The sequence below is a fragment of the Ornithorhynchus anatinus genome, chromosome 17 (assembly GCF_004115215.2).
Source record: "Ornithorhynchus anatinus isolate Pmale09 chromosome 17, mOrnAna1.pri.v4, whole genome shotgun sequence".
NCBI lineage: Eukaryota > Metazoa > Chordata > Mammalia > Monotremata > Ornithorhynchidae > Ornithorhynchus > Ornithorhynchus anatinus.
Window position 1 is genome coordinate 26,404,720 of NC_041744.1, and position 19,892 is coordinate 26,424,611.

At 38.6% G+C, this 19,892-nt stretch overlaps 1 protein-coding gene across 1 annotated transcript in view; it reads right to left on the minus strand.

Moving 5' to 3' along the window:
* The window catches only part of GBE1 (1,4-alpha-glucan branching enzyme 1), a 182,242-nt gene that overhangs the window by 130,977 nt on the left and 31,373 nt on the right, over window positions 1–19,892 (minus strand). Inside the window, exon 2 of the mRNA XM_029082122.2 lies at window positions 4,371–4,540. Coding sequence (XP_028937955.1) covers window positions 4,371–4,540 — 170 coding nt within the window. The remainder of the gene's footprint in view (window positions 1–4,370; window positions 4,541–19,892) is intronic.

Below are 19,892 nucleotides of genomic sequence, written 5' to 3' on the forward strand. Positions count from 1 at the left end.
AATTCATAATGGGCAGGATGCTTCAGCCTTCCCTATTTGATATTTCCACCATGCTCCTCTTCTTCTGGTGGTGGGAGGGCTCAAAAGGGCTGGGTCCCCTGAAATGCGTGTGCAGAGCACTATACTAAGTGCTTGGAATGTACAGTTTGGCAACAGATAGAGACAATCCCTGCCCAACAACGGGCTCACAGTCTAAAAAGGCGAGACAGACAGCAAAACAAAACAAAAATTTAGAGATACTAAACCTAGAGACTGCATTTTAGAATGCTACAAAAATTTACTTTGACTAAAATGTTGTATTTCCATATAACTCCCATATACTGCACACTTCTAAAATAGCCTATACTATTTACTAAAAGGTATTTGTTAAGCACTTACTATGTGTGAGGCACTGTATGTAATAAGTGCTGGGGTAGATAAAGGCTAATCATGTTGGACACAGTCCATTCCCATATGGGGCTCGCAAATCTTATTCCCATTTTACTGATGAGGTAACTGAGGCCCAGAGAGGTTGGCTTGTTCAAGGTAACACAGCAGACAAGTGAAAGAGCTGGTATTAGAACTAATTCAAACTAATATCATTAGTTTTCAATGATTAATAAAAATTGGTTTTGTCTTTTTGTTTAAAACACACATAAATACAAGTGTAAACTGGTCCTTATGTATCGGAGAGTCCATTGAACTTTCCATAGAATCATTATAGGAGAAATAATGCTCTGATTTAACATTGAATCCTAAGTGTGAGCTGCAGTAGTTCAACTCAGAGCACACCCAAACACCGATCAATTTTGCGGCCTTAACCATCGTACCATCCACCTCGCCTAGTCAGGCTCAACAAGTCAACCATCCAGTGGGCATGAAATGTTCTTAGGGTTGCCTAATGCCAATATGGGCTTATCGGTTAAGCAACTGATCACACTGATATTCTAAGCATTAAAGACTGATTTTTGGAAAAAAAAAATTATAAGAGTTTTCTGAACAATTCCTCAATAGGGTCCAAAGAATCAGAATAGTCCATCCATGGGACTTTGGGGACAGTGTACTATCTGGCAAAGACACATCCTACCTGCTCTATCAGTCCAGCTACTACTTCTGACTCCAGACACTTTGGTGCTGGAAAAATGACAGGGGTATAATAACATTTCCAATGTTGTTTGGGTTGGAGCAAATCTGGGAAGGACTGTCAACACTGTAAAACCCTGGAGGTCAAAACAAAGAACAGACAGAACCTGAAATTCTTAGTGGGACCTTTCTTGTGACCTCTAGACTAAGTAAAACCCTGGAGGTGGTTGTCATCTGTCCCTGAAGGATGAAACTACCCATCTGAGACTATTATTATACCTATTCATCAGACCAGACAAGCCAGGAGTTGATGATCAGCTCCCATCTCTGTTTCTGGCTACAGAATATCTTGTACTCCCCAAAACAGCACATTAGAATTGAATGTACAAGCATTCCAAACACTATCACCATTCCTCAAACATGTGATAACTATCACCAATGGTTGTTTCATGAGGCACAGCTGTTAGCAGGCAATATGTCAAGTTCCACTGAAGAACCAGCCCTGACATAGCAGCTAAGCTCTAGGGGAACACAGAAGTACATGCTAAACTCTGTGTGTGGCCTTCCCCCATCTCTCCTCACTCACCTCTCATCCAATCCAGCCCCATTCTCACAATGTTTTTGCCACCCTCTCACCCCTTCTCCCTGGAACTCCCATCCTCCCCCCATAGGTTCCATTATTTCATCTTTTTCCAAACCAATGAAAATGAGAGTTGTTGATGCAGGAAGCACAGCTGCTCCCTTAATGTTCTTTCCTCTTCCTTTTAGTAGCCTCACCTCCCTGATCCTGCCCAAGTCAGGGGAATAGAGACAGGAAAAGAGGGACAGATATTCCCTTGGCCCTTATGGTAAAATTAGATATCCCTGAGGTACTATTATTAAGGGAAGAAGATTATGCAATTAATTGGGGAAAAAATATTTTAAGGACATATTGGGGAATGACTAAATATCCCTGCCAAAATTCCAAGTACAATTGACTTGTCTCAAATTAGATTTTCTCTATATTGATATGGGATCCTGCTTCAAATACAAAAAAGCAAGCTACATAGTCGATGAAAATAAGATTCTCTACTAATATGGGTGACTCAGACCTGTCATGTGCCTGCCTAAATGTTAGGACTGCTGCCCAGATTTTCTTCATTATCAAAATGAAAAGGTAAAGCTCCCAAATGCTTCAGCTAGGAACCTGCAGTAAACAAACTGAAATCCCAATAAAAGGTATAAATCATTGTGCTGAAAAGTCTCAAGCAATAGTCATTGAGGCATTCCAGTCAATAAATATTTAAAAACTTGCCTTAACTTCTAAAACGGATTACCAAGTAGCCAGTCTAGTTCCCAGTACAGGGATTCCAATCATACTCCAGAACATGGATCATGATTATGTCTAGGAATCAATCCCACAGAATCTTTTAAGCTTAGTTCTGCTTCAGCTGTATTTGTCCGTTGGCAAATGGCACATGGTACATTTCTTCACTGTAATCTTTAAATGCAAAAGTGACATTTGAATATCAGTTTATGTGTAGTGTATCTTTTCACACTACTCTACCCTTTTTATTCAACACAATAAATGTTCTATGATGACATTCCGTTGATTTCAAAGAGTCTAAAAAAATATGTACATGGTATCTAAAACCAAAAAAAAAATTCATTACAGCAAGGAGTTACATTATGGAACCCAAGTCTTTTTTTCCTGCTGAGACACATTTAATTTATTTGGTGAAAGATATGTCTGACTTTACACTGACATTTAAACAAAGTATGCAAAAAGTCCTGAATCTGGGAATTAGAAAAGACCTATCAAATACTGCTTTTTACTCCTCCTACATTTTTGTCCCTTTTTAGTAACCAAATGCATATTTAAAAATAAGCTAGATATAGAAATAAACAACATAGCGCCTCACTATTGTGCTGCATCCATCATTACTGAATTCAATTTAAAGTCTCTTCTGGCTTCTCTAAGTTGCCTATTTTTTAGACAAGCACTCACTTGGAATTATTGGTTAAAATTGGTTTTAGATGCTTAAAAGGAGTGTTTGTGTGAGTGTTTAGGTTGGCATGACATGAACACAATTAGGCAAAGACTAGTTATTCACTGCATTTTTTTTAAAAACCAATTTGTTTTGTTAATTTGAATGGGGTATTGGTGCATAGCCAGAATGGGTACATTATTCTTTGATGGTCCATCCAAGAAAAAAACAAAACAAAAAATTTTTTAAGCTTTTTATATGATTGTTGGGGAATTAAAACTTTTTTTTCCCTTTCAAACTGTACTAACATTAAAAAAGAATTAATCTAGCTGGGCGGGATAAAATCCTGCACCCGGAATTCAGGAATTTGAGGAGTAAAAATCCCCAGTGGCTTCATACTCTGCCATCTACTTACGCAGTTTCTATTCAAATTGGCTAGAGATTTCAAGAGGAAAAGAATCCAATGATATAATGCACAAAGTGAAAAACAACCAGCAAGAAGAAAAAGAGTAGCTAAAATCTTAAATATCATGAAAGATGAAAACATTCTCCTTTTTGAGATGGAGAGAGAAATTGGAGGAAACTCAATGAGTAACTTTAATTATTTATATTACCATTTTTTCAAAACTATAAAAACATTAAAAATTGGGTTTGAGCAAGACAAGCATCCTAAGGTCAGCTTTTCTACTAACCACAGATTACATGCTAATATAGAAATAGGCGAGAAGGAGGAAGTTCAACAACTAGACATTAAAACCATCCTACTGATACTATGAACACGCAATTCAATTAAAAATTATTGATGCTTCTGCTTTTTAAAAATCAGTGTACACCTCCACCTTTTACTTCAAATTAATATTCACTTTCAAGGAACTTAACCCTCCCTTATATCTAACCCTCTTGGTTCAACATCCCCGGCCAAAATTTTATTCAAGTCCATAATAGTGTTTTTGAGTAGTTTTATATCTATAACCTCGGCTAAGGGCTCCATCACTGACTGTTCTTTCTCGCTCCCTCCATTACCTCTATCAACAAACTAAGAGTATGACAAGGTGAGTGCTGGCACCAATCAACAGCTGTTTGAAGTTTGGAAAATCCCAACTTACTTCTCAGCTTCCTGAAGGCTGGAAGAGAAAAAGAGTTAAGGAGAAGTCCAGGAGCTAGAGAAGGACAATTCATTCCATTGGTAGAGTACTGCCAGTATATAGGTTTTTAGTATATAGTATCCTTCCGCCTTAAAATATACAACCGCTGAATGGTCCATTACTATTCTATTTAGGGGGGGTGTGAGAGTGGGGAGGAAGTGGACCTCAAGTATGTAAATATTTATAATATACTTACTAAAATCTCCAGTTAGAAAAACACCTTCTGCTTCCGGTGCCCATTCCTTGCAGTACAGGCCGCCATCTGCACATCTATGAATGCCGAATGATTCGTAACTTTTGGAGAATTTATCAATGCCACCTTCACTTTGTTCAATGTTCTTCAAATGCTGGCTAAACAGTTTGTACCTTCAAAAAAGTCAATACAGAATGGTATCAGGAAACAGCTACCCAAGAATCAACTGCATAAGGATAAATCAGCTCCATTTGGGCACACCTTCAGTTAATGATGTAAGTACTGAGTGTTCCCCATGTGCATATTCACTGTACTAATCACTTGGGAGAGTACAATAGAGTAGGTACACATGATCCCTGCCATCATAGAGTTTACAGTCTGACACATTAAAATAAATTACAGGTCAGGGGAGACAGTTTTTCATTTCCTATCCCCTTCGTTGAAATAAATTACTGAAAGTTAATTTCATGGATAATTACAGTTCCCCTCCTCCAAATTTGCCACCTATCTAAATTAATGTTAATGGTGTCTAACAGTATCAGAGTAATCTTTTTGAGTATTTTTATGTCTCGAGAGATAACATAGTTAAAATATGGATGCCTGCAAGTGTAAGCAGTGATTTGGTTGAAAGAATTGTTCAACTCAATATGCCATGTGTAAAAAGGGTCAGGAATACCATATTAAGCAAAAAATGTTACATGTAAAGAGAGTTAGATTTATGCCTAATGGCGGCATATTTTCTGCAACTAGCATAAACCAAAAGTGCTAATCTCAATTTCACTGAAAAAGGTACCTAACTCACCCCAAATATTTTTTGGCTATATTAAAACACTTTAAATAATCCAGTGGTTGAAAAATGCAACACTGTGACATTTTCAATAACATAATTTGGATAAAGATATCAAAATGATCGACCCAAAGTCGTAGAAGACAATGTGTACTTGTTTCATGAAGGATGAAAACAGAATACTATACAATATTATTTTGGAAGAATACCACTCAATTTTATTAGAGATCCAACTTAGAAAAATAATTCCATCCAACATGCCTACAACCAAAATGACAACCAGCACATAACACCTTGAAAAGATAGTCTGAGAAAAATAATCATGTTATTTGGAGTTCAAAATGAGAATCTTTTTTTTTTCATATTTTCATCAAAGGTTCAAAATGTCCCATTTATTAGGAATTTCAATAAAATCAGGCTTACTGCACATACATTACCCTAAATAAATAACGTGACTTTGAGCAAGGTCAGCATTGCTGAAAGTTTCTACTACTGATATAAATGTTCACCTTTAAATCAGTTAGGTATAAAAAAGTCTGAGAATACAGTACACATCACACTCCTGTTCTCTCCTACCTCTCTCTCTAATTCATTCACTGAATCAAATTTATTGAGCGCTTACTGTGTGCAGAGCACTGTACTAAGCGCTTGGAATCAAGCCATATCTCCTAGAACATAGGTAATTTTTAAAATGGTAGTTTTTAATCGCTTACTATGTGTCAAGCACTGTTCTAAGTGCTGGGGTAGATGCAAGATAGGTTGGACACGGTACCTGTCCCACATGAGGCTCACAGTCTAAATGGAAGAAGCAGAATTGAATCCCCATTTTACAGACGAGGTAGCTGAGGCACAGATTAATGATAATAATAATAATAATGTTGGTATTTGTTAAGCGCTTACTAGGTGCAGGGCACTGTTCTAAGCGCTGGGGTAGATACAGAGTAATCATGTTGTCCCACGTGAGGCTCACAGATAATCCCCATTTTACAGATGAAGTAACTGAGGCACAGAGAAGTTAAGTGACTTGCCCACAGTCACACAGCTGACAAGTGGCAGTGCCAGGAGTGACCCATCACAGTACACAGAGCACATCCATTTCTTCCAGCACTCCACCATACTGTATCTGCAAGTCTCCCCGGAAACAGTAAACCAGAAACACCCCTAAATCTTCCTAGCAGGACCAAGGAACTGCATCATACAGCATCATCATGAGTTATCACAAACAACATGAAGGTGGCTGTGGCCTCAGTTCTGCTTCCACTTTAGGCTTGTGCCCCATCTCTCCCAGCTGCCCTGGCCCATTCTCCAACTGACCCTTAAATTCAAAACAAGGATCCATTTGCAGTGAAGGAATCCGCATGGTTCCTGCATGCCTAAATTCCATGGCCTCGCCTCCCCCTGGCACATTAGTGAGAAGATACACAAAATGGGACACAGTCTAGTTCCTTCCCATTGTGTCGGTCTCTCTCTCCCACTAGAACAAAAGATCCTTGAGGGTGGGGAACTTCTAGTGCTCTTTTTGTTCAACAATTAGTACAGTGCAATGGACTGAGTATGTATTCAATGACTACCATAAAACTGACTTGTTAGGAAAGTTTTTTCCCCCCGAATCTTCATCGTGTTCTAACAAAAACATGAAGTGAAAACACACATTAAGGAAAAATTAATTGAATTTGTTCACCAATGCCACAAAAAATAAACTCTGGGTCAGGACTTCTGTAATCCAAAGCATCAAATTACTGCTAATACTATATACAATTCATCACAATGATACCATTGCAAGGGAAACAGGAAAGACAGAACTTGATTTCTAAATCTGGTAGCTTTCCTACTCTTGATTCATTTTTGTCATGCTTCTGTAAGCTTGTTTCTAGACTATAAGCTCACCTCAAGACTGAAAACTCTTTGTGGACAAGCAACATGTCTACCAACTCCGTTATACCATACCTCCTCAAGTGTTTAGTACAGTGCTCTGCACACAACTAGTGTTCAAATACAATTAACCAATCTATATGTCAATTATTAGTCTACAGCTACTTATGAAAGAAACAGATTTTTTTGTGTAGTTGACCTTAGATCTTTTTATTCACCTCTATAACCTTGAAATACTTTTATGTTATATTTTAACATTACAGTCACAAATCTAGACTAAATTTCTCAATTGCACTTTGCAGGGGTTCTGCCAACTTATTTTTAAAGATAATACCTTAAATATTTCAAGTACTTTATTCAAAATTAAGTGGTCCATCTTTAATCAAATTGATAACTAAGGCTCTGCAATTGTACAAAAAAAATCTAATTATGGTGCAATTATTCAGAATAGCTTCTTCATTAGCAGGCAACCACTACTGGCAGAGAACAAACGTTTAGCCCTCCATCTTCACCTATACCTTACTGCTGCAATATGAGAATGAAGATGGAGGCCTGTGAGCAAGATACTTCAGGGGAGAGACAGAGGATGGGTCAGATTGCTCAATAACATTACTTCGTCTGCCTCAACTCACACACTCATTGGTTGCTCCACCAATGATTCCAAACCTTCAACTTGATCCTAGATCTTCCAGTGCCCTCATCTACCCACTCTCCTAAGCCTTACAATCTTCCAAACTACTTTCTGGGAAAAACCCTGAAACCATTAGGTACCCTATCCTAATCCAGGGGAGTTGTATGGCCTAGTGGCAAGAGCAGGGGCCTGGGAGTCAGAGGACCTAGATTCTTGTTCCGGCTTTGCCGCATTCCTGTTGGGTGACCTGGACAAGTCTCTTAACTTCTCTGTGCCTCAGTTTCCTCATTTGTAAAATGGGGATTCAATACCTGTTTTCCTAGCTAGACTGTGACACCATTAGGTATGTCTAACCTAATTAACTTGTATCGTCCCGAGTTTTTACAATAATGCTTGACACATAGTAAGCACTTAAATACCATGATCATCATAAGCCCCCAAATATTAACCTCATTTGCCTAATGCTTTTCCCACCCCTATATCCACTCAATCTTAACAGCTATTTTTCAAGAGATCCTCCACCAGCCTTTAAAATCTACTGCCCCTACCTGTGCCTATGATTAACCTCTACCACACTGTAAACATTACTCCTCAACCTCTCTCTCCCCTCATTCTCTACTAGATCCTTGGTCATAGCTCACTCTTCCCCATACTAAACAAACATCTTCTCCATCACATTTCACCCTCTCAATCTTACTCCAAATTCCTTCTCCTAATCCTATCCAAGCTTCCTCCTCTGACTTATAACTTATTTGGTCTGCTTCCAGCTAGACTTTAAGATCCTTGTGATGGTGATCACACCTTCTTTGTAATCTCCTAAGCATTAGGTGCAGTATCGTGCTCACAATAGGCCCTTAATAAATACTAACGATTGACTGAAATGATTATTTCATATAATGGAGGGTCAGGGACCATATCTAATCCTCACCTGGGTATTCTTTCCCCATACTTAGGCCTGCCATATAATAAGCGCTTAACAAATACCACAATTATTGTTACTATTACACTGCTCTGCACACCGCACGTGCTTAATACTATTAAACTACTAATGGTGATATTTGGAGAGCTGGCCTTTTCTATGGTGATGTCAAAGTAAATTTCTGAAATAGCTTTCATATACACTGAATCAACACTATTCAGCAACCTCAGCATTGCCTTAAACTTCAGAAGAGCAAGGGGTAATTATCAAAACTCTCAATGTTTCTTCCACAAGACAGACAGAATGGCTCTAATAGAATTTAGGTTTTGGTGAAATTTCAACTAGCAAAGTGTTACCATTACTACAAACTGTCAAAGGGACCAGTAATGAAAAGCGGTTTTGAATGCTTAGAATTCTAACATTTGACCAAACTGATCAAAAATGCATTACCATGCAAGATAGGATGCAAAATGCTGCATAACTTCCAAAAATGATAAAAAAAGAATGAGGAAAATCTGGGGAAAGATTAAGTGGCAATTATATAGTTTTCTTGACATTTCTAGTCTGCAGCTGCTAATTCTGGTAGGATGCTAATAAGCAATTAACGCCAAGAAAAAGAGCAAAATTTTAAGTATTTGAAATTAGTATTTACTACTGTTAAAATTTCCTTCCCAATCATTAAAAAAATTATGATAGGGGAGGGGATACATTGTTCATGAACACAAACTGAAGCATTTTTCCCTCTTAAATCATTTATCCATTACCATGCACACATTGGCATGGGACATTAACAGATGAGTCCACAATCTGTACATCTGTTAGAAAGCAACCTAAAACACTTCTTTAAATAAATGGTATATTTTAAGTGCTACCTGGCAGGCATTTATTAAGCACTGGGGCAGATACCAGCTAATACATGGCCATTGTCCCTGTCCCATGTGGGGCTCACCATCTTAATCTTCACTTTACAGATGAGGTAACTGAGGCATAGAGAAGTCAAGTGATTTTCTCCAGACTCACAAAGCAGACAAGTAGGTGAGCCAGGATTAGAACCTTGGTCATCTAACTCCGAAGCCCATGCTCTTTCCACTAGGCCACATTGCTTCTCAAACCTGAATGCAAACTGTTTTCCTACTTTTGTTTCTTGTCCTATTTCGCAGATATAAGATATGCCATCCAATATTTATATTAATTGAAATAGCACTTTAAAGAACTAGTATCCTAAATAAAGTGAAAGGCCTTAAAAAAATCAAAATAGACTGACACTTGGTTTTGTCGATCTTTCAATCAATCTCTCTCTCTCCTGATAATTACCAGTGCTTTTTCAAAAAAGAAAAACACCACTATCTTTAAGTCAAAAGCAGTGATAGCATTAAGTCAGATTTCTACGTGGAAATCAGTAGACTAGGACTGTGTTAGCTCATGTTTCATATTACACAAGAGAAAATAAACTGAAAGGTCAGTTGAACAGTTACAGCATTGCCCTTTTCCAAGGTAATCAGCAGAGCATGTAGCAAAGACATGAACACAAGCGTGACTGGAAAGACAGTAACTAATAAAGAGGCATGCTGCCCAATGTGAACAGGGCAACACTCTTTGCTGGGTGGGCCACCCTGGAGAATTTACCTTGGGTAATTCAGATTTATTACATTTATTTGAAACTTTGTTCTCATTTTAAAGAGTCAGATTTTTACTTGGCTAAAAGATCCCAACATATTTAGTATTGCTCATTAATCATATACCTAGGAAAGCTACAAGAGCAATATACTCTTAATTTGTTTGGAATTCAGAGACAACACAGTCATTAAAATGAATTCCTAACTAAATATTGGGAATTTATTTTAATTATTGAATCCACTTGGGAATCAAGCTATGTTTACACTAAAGATTGCATGCTGGGTTCTTGTCATTCATATTATTAAATTCTATTGAGTTGAAGACTTACTAAATGTAAAATAATGGGTAAAAACATTTGATATTCAAAATGTACATTAACTAGAGAAAAGCATTTGTCTTTCTAAACTCATTTTGAGTGAAACCATGCTATTTCTCCTCTGACTTCAGAGCACAATTTCCAAGTATTCTTATGTGGTACTTGATATGAAGATGAAGGAAGCTTCCCAAATAAGATCAAGTCTACACAAGTCAAACCACAGCAGGTGATCATTTGATAAAATGGGAAGGAAGGACAGTCAAAGTGGAATAAACCTATGCCAAAGTAAAATTAATGTTTAGTGTGGCCAACAAAACAAATAATAACTAAAACAAACACAAATCAGGAAAGAGTACCTTATCTGAAAAAGGTCTTTAAGAATCTAAATTCTATAACTACTGAAAAAAATGGGCATCAAAATGTTTTGGGTAAAGAAAATGTTTAGTAAGAATTAGTTTTATACTATCCTCCCACCAAAATATCATGCTAAATAATCTCAACAAAATGGGCTTTGTATGAGGCTCAAGACAAAGTAATTCTCCACTATTTAATTTTGGTTGGTGCCAACAAAAAACAAATTATTTAAATAGCACTTATTAGATCATCACAGCAAGGAACAAGAAACCATCTGTTTCTTCTCAGATGTGGACTGAATATGCTGTTTTGTCACCTTAGTGGCCAGGGGTTTGCCTTGGGGCTGAGGTAAAAAGGGAACCTGGAAAATGTTTTCCAACTTTGGTTGGGGGCAGGGATCATGTCACTTTCTCAATGGTACACTCCCAAGGCCTTAATAAAGTTCTTAATTGATTGATTGGTCCCAAGTATATTTACTTATATTAACATCTGTCTCCCCCTCTAGACCATAAACTCTTTGTGGACAATGTGTCTGTTATATTGTACTCTACGAAGTGCTTTGTACAGTGCTTACACACCGTAAGCACTCAAATTCAACTGAATGAACGAATGAAAATGGACCAGTACCACACCTCTAAAAACTACCAGAAAAATTTAACTGAGTTTGTTCCACCTCTACTCATGGTTTTTTTCATGTTTTTCTACTTGTAACTCCATTGGTATGGTGAAAGCCATGAGCCTCAAGGAAACAGTGCAAAAAATTTTAAAGTCTCATTCCTGCAAATGAAAGTCACCGACTTATCTTTCCTACCCAAATAATATAATGAGGAAGGGTGAAGTACCCAGCTTTTTAGGTGGGAGTTCATATTTATGCATGTAGCTTCATAAGAGGTTATGCATACACACAAACACACACACAGCATCTACTCACAATGTATTAGGCATATTTGGTAAACACTGTTCCTATACGATTTTCCAAGGTCCATGGACAAAAAAAAGTTAGAGTTAGTCAACCAATCAATTCACTGTGGGGAGAGAACTGTACTAAGTGCTTGGGAGAGTACAATTAAATTAATAATCCTGCCCCTCAAGGAATTTACAATGTAGCAAGGGAAATGGTACCTAGGATAAAAAAAAGGTAGAGTAAAAAGATGAAAGCTGAATAAATTAATAGCTTCATACCACCAATTAATTCCCTAGATGAGAGTCCATTCAGAGTCACCAAACAACTGCCTTACCTCTAAACATCTGCTTCTAAGGAAAAGAGAAGTGGGGGCATCCAGGGGGAGAGAATGAAGGACTGAGGGAGTAAAATGCTTTCTCTTCCTTTCAGAAATCTCACATCCAACTCCTACTCTGCTTCATGAAGTTAAGCAGAGAACAAGCCAACAATGCCTACTGCGTCACTCCACCTGAGTTAAGCACACAAGGATGAACTTCAGGTGGACAACATTGACCTGATATTTAGAATTCCACCAGCAGGGCTCTGTGACTTGTGAACATGAGTCAAGGAAGTGGAAACTGCAAATAAGAGAACATTGCAAATGAGGAAGCAGGGTGGTCTAGTGGAAAGAGCTCAGGCCTGGTAATCAGAGGTCCTGGGTTCTAATCCCAGGTCCATCACTTGTTTGCTGAGTAACCTTGGGCAACTAATTTTATGTCTCCGTATCTCAGATACCTCATCTATAAAATGGAGATTAAACCCTTCTCCTTCCAAATTATACTGAGGCCTCATGAGGAACAGGGACTATATTCAACTAGATCACCACATACCTACCCTAGGCGTAAGTGCTTAACAACTAATCTCTCTGTGGACAGGGATCCTGTCAGTCAATTCTGCTGCAGTGTACTTTCCCAAGTACTTAGTACTGTTCTGCACATAGTATGCCCTCAATATCATTCATTAATAATATAAAAAAGAACTCTGGAGTTAGTAAAGAGGAAAATACTTCTTTCAATAAGGAGTTACATTTTATTGGTTGGGAAAATGCCAATTGTATCCCAATACTGCTTGGCCAAATATCAACACTGTTTTCAGACTTTGTCCATTCGCATGGATATGTCATATGGGGCCCTTCTCCCAACATAACCAGCATGGAGAAGAGACGAGTACAAACAAGTTGCACTCCTGCACCAAATTCCCATCTGTGCTACCAATTTGCCATATATTTTTTTAATTAGCCACTTGACTAGCCTGTATTTCAGTCTGTGTTAATATTAAAGCTATGAAATCCTATCATCCACTTCCTGGATTTTGTGTTCATTTGTGACTAAAATAGAACCCTATGCAGATATTATTCCAATCTACCATGAGAGTAGTGTTTAATTCAAATGAAAAAGATTGTTACGTCTACATGGAAACTCCTCCCCAGTCCCAACCCTAATTTTTAGAAACCATTTTATTCACACAACATCCTATCCCTTTTCTCCCCACCATCAGGCTTAAGCTAAGCTAATTTCACAATTAGAAAGTTCATCACCAGACCCTTTGACTCAGCAATCTTGAATAATCTTTATAAAATACAAAGCAAAGTGCCCCACAATCTAAGTCTTCATGCAGTAGTGAGAAATACAATTATTCAGGGTAACATGCTAAAACAATACAAAATGTTAGTATAAAATGAGACTCCTAGAAATAAGAAAAACAATGGGTAGCCGATTTATAAACTTCTTTTCTAATAGAAGTTTTCTTGAATAAATTGAAGTGACATTTAGTTTCTCATAATTCTATTCTGGTGGCCTCACAAAGCAAAAGATTCCTGAATATGACCTTAATTCAATAAAATATATATCTAATATATCTGAAGCACAAATGACTTAAAAATATTAAAGCAGAAAATAAATCTGCATTCATTAACCCCGGGGGAAAAGTATGCCATTACCTTAAGAGATTATGACAAATTGAGTCACCTGTGTTATGTTTATCAATCACATCTACTGAACCCCTTACTATGTGCAGAGCACTGTATTAAGCGCTTGGGAGAGTACAACACAACAATAACAGACATTACTGTTATGTACATAAATGCTGTGGGGCTGGGAGGGTGGGAAGGGATGAGTAAAGGAAGCAAGTCAGGGCTAAGCAGAAAAGAGTTGGAAAAGAAGAAATAAGGGGGGCATAGTCAGGGAAGGCCTCTTGGAGGAGATGTGCCTTCACTAAGGCTTTGAAGGTGGGGAGGATAACTGTCAAACATGAAAAGGGAGGGTGTTCCAGGCCAGAGGCAGGACATGTGCGAAAGGTCAGCAGCAAATAGCCGAAATGGAGGTACAATGAGATGATTGGCATTAGAGGAGCCAAGTGTGCGGGTTGGGTTGTAGAACAAACAGTAGTGAGATGAGCCGTAGCGATTGAGAGCTTTAAAACTGATGGTAAGGAGTTTCTGTTTGATGCAGAGGTGGACAGCCAACCACTGGAGGTTCTTGAGGAGTGGGGAGGCATGTACTAAACGTTTTGGTAGAAAAATGATCTGGACTCGAAGGGAGAGAGGGTACATTTATAGTATGCACATGTCATGAACAATTCACATGTGAAACAGACAAATAAGCATTCTTTGTTCTCACAATTTTTTTTTTTTTTAACAAATCAGTGGCTAAAGTAATTCTCCTAATTCATTCTTTTTCTTTTAGGATGAAGCTCAAATAAAACAAAAACATTTACTTTTACAATATCCAGGGTGATTAAACACTGTCATCCAAAATAAATTCACAATAGACAAGAATAGACCATGCTGGTATGCAGTTTTATAGTATAGAACTCTTTTAAAAAAAGACTGTCATTTTTGCAAGTAAAATAATAATAATAATAATAATGTTGGTATTTGTTAAGCGCTTACTATGTGCCGAGCACTGTTCTAAGCGCTGGGGTAGACAGAGGGGAATCGGGTTGTCCCACGTGGGGCTCACAGTCTCCATCCCCATTTTACAGATGAGGTAACTGAGGCACCGAGAAGTTAAGTGACTTGCCCAAAGTCACACAGCTGACAAGTGGCCGAGCTGGGATTCGAACCCATGACCTCTGACTCCAAAGCTCATGCTCTTTCCACTGAGCCACGCTGCTTCCAATATCCAAACAGTATACCCTGCAGATAAACGCAGTTACTGGGCTCTGCACCTTTTAAGGCCTTAATAAATACATATGATTGACTTAATATGCAGATTGTAAACTTTGTTGTAAAAAAAAAAAGATTCTAACTAAATTAGTCAGAATTCAACTGCATAGCTAGCTCCTTTAAATGTGGGTAATACCATAATACTTATTATTCGCTTGGATCCTACTAGTACACTGAGCTGGGTATTTAAAGCAGTCAGATACTGTGTAAGTAATTCAGGAAATCCTGTACCTAAGGAGCAAGTGAAGAATGTGGTAATTGTCTTCCCACATACCTGCTCAGGCTGCTCAGCACAAGGGAAAGAGGTTTCTTTTTCCTCCAGTCATCACTTATGCTCGACTTTTTATGCCTCACGGGGTCTCTGACACAGCTCTGTCACTTCCTTCTAAAAGTGATGAGCTTCCCAAGCCCACAATTCTTCCCAATATCACAAAGGGCTGGGTTTCTCTTTCTGCTTACCATTTCCAAAGTTCAGAATTACCTCTTCAAAAAATATCTGGGCTCTATCTAGGTGGGAATTATTCTACACCACAGGGATTAATAAACATCTACATCATGAGTTACCACTCTAATAATGTTGAAAAAAAAGCCAGATTTTAGGAGGATTTGAAGGTGGCTTAAGTGCTACCTACCCCTCTGTTTCCCCCCATTCTCTTAGCAGTCTGTATCAACAGCAAGGGCGGGTGAGCATGATGAGGCAAAAAAGCAAAAAGAAGAAAAAAAAGTCAGCTGTGTATGCTTGTTCTGAAGCAAAAAACAAGCAGAACCTAGAGCTGGAGAGGCTAATATGAACAGCTGCTGAAACTGGAAACCACTAGTTTCTGCTTCAGGCCTACCTGAGGAAAAAAAAGGAAACCCAAATACATAATGCAGACTACTTAAAGAAACCCTAAGAATCTGGTTTTTTTTTTACTATTTCATCAGTCTCTTCACATCAGAGTTCTCATAATAATTGTGCTGTTTGTTCAAGCGCTATACTAAACACTGAGGTAGATACAATGCAATGGGAAACAGTACCTGATCCACATGGGGCTCAAGTCTAAGCAGGAGGGAGGAAAGCTATTTAATATCCATTTTATAGTTGATGGAACAGAAGCATAGAAAAGTTATGTGTGCTGCCTGAGGTCACACCATAGGCAAGTGGTAGAGCCGGTATTAGTACCCAGGTATCCTGAAATCTAACTCTGTGCTGTTCCCACATGATCTTGAATTTAAAGTGTTACATTTAATAGTATACTTGCAGAGACAGGTCTAAGTTACAAGTGTTCCACTATATAGTGATATATGATGTCTGTGATATAATACACAGATCACCACCCTCCCCAATTTCAAAGCCCCATTAAAATCACATCTCCTCCAAGAGGCATTCCCTGATAAAGCTATCATTTCCTCTACTGCCTCTTTTTTTCACTGCATCTCTTTGATCTGTACTCTTTGAGCACTTAATATTCAATCCACTCTCAGCCCCAGAGCATCTATGTATATATCCAAAATGTATTCATTCAATAGTATTGATTGAGCACTTACTATGTGCAGAGCACTGTACTAAGCGCTTTGAATGTACAATTCAGCAACAGATAGAGACAATCCCTGCCCAATAAAGGGCTCACAGTCTAAATTCATTCAATCACATTTACTGAGCACTTACTGTGTACAGAGCATAGTAAATTTGTGTATATTATTGCCTGTCTCCCCTCTAGACTCACCTCCTTTTGTGGAGGGTCCATTTCTTACAACTCTATTTTATTGTTCCCTCCCAAGTTATTAGTATGGTGCTCAATAAATACCACTGATGGATACAATCACTTTAAGAAAGCAATTTCCTAAAAATAGCCCATTTGAAAAGGCAGCCCTGGATTAAAATGAGCACTGCTTTTTGAAAAGGCAGCCCTGGATTTAAATGAGCACTGTTTCCCTAAAGAAGAATTAGTAATCCAAGAAATATGGTTACAACACTGGACTCCTTTGTCTAATACTCAAACTGGAACATCAAACTCCAACTAATCCATTTTCAATTTTTCTTTAGACAGCTAATTTCTCCCAAAGTCACAGTTACTAGGATTGCTGAAGATGTAGTAGATCAACACCAGAACTATACATTGTTTTAAAGTTTCCCTTACAGGTTATTTTCAGACAAGCGGATACTCAGAAGAACATTTGGAAATATAGGTATTACATTAGGAGAAACAATGCTATAGATACCATTATAGTACTAATTACTGGAAAATGGAGCTGGAATACTGAGTACTGAAATGTTAAGTTAACATTAAATACATACCAGATGAGTGGCACATATGCTCAGCCTCTGAAATAAGTTTCATGTACTAATTAAGAGTTTCCTTTTTGAAAATTAAGCCCGAAGCCTAATGCTGCAATTTTGACAGAACGCTATGGTCTCTGCTCTTTCTGCCACACTCCCGCTCATTTCACTCCCACCTCTCCAGTCATTGCCTCCTAATTAGACCACTTCATCAGCACTGGGGGTCAGGAGAGGGAGAGAGGGGTGTTATTTAGTCCCTTCCCACCCATCTTATTCTGTCCCTTCAGACCCATCTTATTTTACCTACTCTTTGACACTGAGAAGGCACTGTTCCCTTTATCACTCCCTATGCCACCGGCCCCAGCTGCCAATGACCACTGACCAATTCACACCCAGAATAAGGAGTTAGGTTAGCTGCTGGTTCCCAGGTCACGCATATAAAAACTTGCTCTATTTGGAATTTCACCTCCCACAGATAAATTTTATTATCTTCTAAAAACTGAAAACTGGCTCAAAGCCTTCGGGGAGAAAACCGAGAAAGGATAAAAGGTCAAGGAGAGACAAATATCCCTGAGTAGAATGAACATTAACATGGTGCCTCTGATATGGAAAAGCCTGAAGTACAGAAAAATGGCATAATTAACTTACAGTAATAAGATACTCCACCACAGATAGGCAATGTAAAGTAGATGCACCCTTGGCAGCAAAGAAAAAAAGCACATAAATTGCTGTTTTTCAATCAGTGGTATTTACTGAGCCCTTCCTGGGTGCAAAGCACTGTACTAAGTGCTTGGAAAAGTACAATACAAAAGAGTAGCTAGGCACATCATCACCTCCTCCGCCCAAGGAGCTGGATTGTAGTACGAAATCAGTGTAATAAGGCAAAAAAGCTGATTGAGTGTCTTAAAATAAATGGTAAGGGGCATCAGTTTGATGTGGAGGAGGATGGGCAACCATCAGTCGATCAATCATTGCTATCTATTGAGTGCTGTGTGCAGAGCACTGTGCAAAGCGCAAGGGAAAACACAATGCAACAGATCTTGTAGACATCCTCTGTCCACAATGAGCTTACAGCCTACAGAAACTATTGGATGTTTTTGAGGATTGAGGAGATCAGACAGGAGGCAGGATGGTCAGTGAGAAGGGCAATATAGTAGTCAGGGCAAGATGAGATAACCACTTGGATCACTAAATTAGGGGGTTGAATGGAGAGCAAAGGGCAGATTTAAAAAATGTTGTGAAGGTACAACTGACAAGATTTTGAGACAACTAGAATGAGAGGTGAGTCGAGGATAATGGCAAAGTTATGGGCTTGTGAGACAGGGAGGATGGTGGTGCTATCCACAATGATGGAAAAGCATGGGGGAGGGCAAGTAGGAAGATGAAGAGTTCTGTTTTGGACATGTTAACCTTGAGATGTCAGTGGAACATACAAGCAGAGATGTCCTGAAGGCAGGAGGAAATAAGACTATAGAGAAGTAGAGAGATCAGGGTTGAAAAGGTGGATTTGGAAATCATTGGCATAAAGATGGTTGTTGGAGACATGGGAACAAATGAGTTCTCCAAAGGAGGGGTGTAGATGAAGTATAGAAGGGGACCAAGAACACAGTCTTGAGGGACCCTCACCACCGCAGTCAGTTCATTAGCTTTGAGGCCTTGTTCATAGTAACAGGAAGGTACACCAAGACAGGAAGGGAAAAATCAATCAACAGCATTTACTAAGCCCTTACTGCGCTAGGCACTTGAAATATGTTATTCTGTTACATTCTGCTGCATTACACTAAAAGTGCTTAGTACAGGCTTTCACACAGTAAGTGCTCAATGTGTTTTCTGCCCACAAGGATCTTGAAATTTAGGTATTTTGGTCTATAACTTCAGTGGCTTAGTGGAAAGAGAACAGGCTTGGGAGTCAGAGGTCATGGGTTTTAATCCCAGCTCCGCCACCTTTGGGCAAGTCACTTAACTTCTTGGCGCCTCAGTTACCTCATCTGTAAAATGGGGATTAAGACTGAGCCCCATGTGGAACAACCTGATTACCCTGTATTTACCCCAGCACTTAGAACAGTGCTCGGCACATAGTACGGGCTTAACAAATACCAACATTATTATTATTGTGTCCAGTATAGGCACTGATTACTGGTGCTGGGATAAATCTAAGAACTTCATGAAGCCAAATCATAAACAATGTGGTTGGCAGTAGACTTTTGAAAAGCAAATACAGCAGAAAGATCGGCCTGGTGTTAGGCGATCAGAAGAGGACATGATTTTTGGATCAAAAATTTTGGGGAAGATCAAGAATCAAAACAAGTGACAGCTACTATAGTTGTAAAACAAAGTGGTATGTGAGGGTCAACAGGCAAAGACTCTTTTAGCTATATTTACATAATGAGAGCATCTCATTATCAACTAGGTCAGGGATGTAATTAAAGTGAGCATGAGTAAGATATGAGTAGGGACAGGACCAATGTATAAAGGCCCCTAATAATATTGGGAGAATCAAATGTCCTGAATATTACTAGTCTCTTTACTAATCCCTTAATTTTAGTCCTTTTCTTTCTAGCCTAACCACATCTGACCCAAATGTCCCTAAACCAGCCAGTGATATAGGGGAATACACTGCATGTTCTGAAATTTTTGTACGATTTTGAAGTAAACTATAG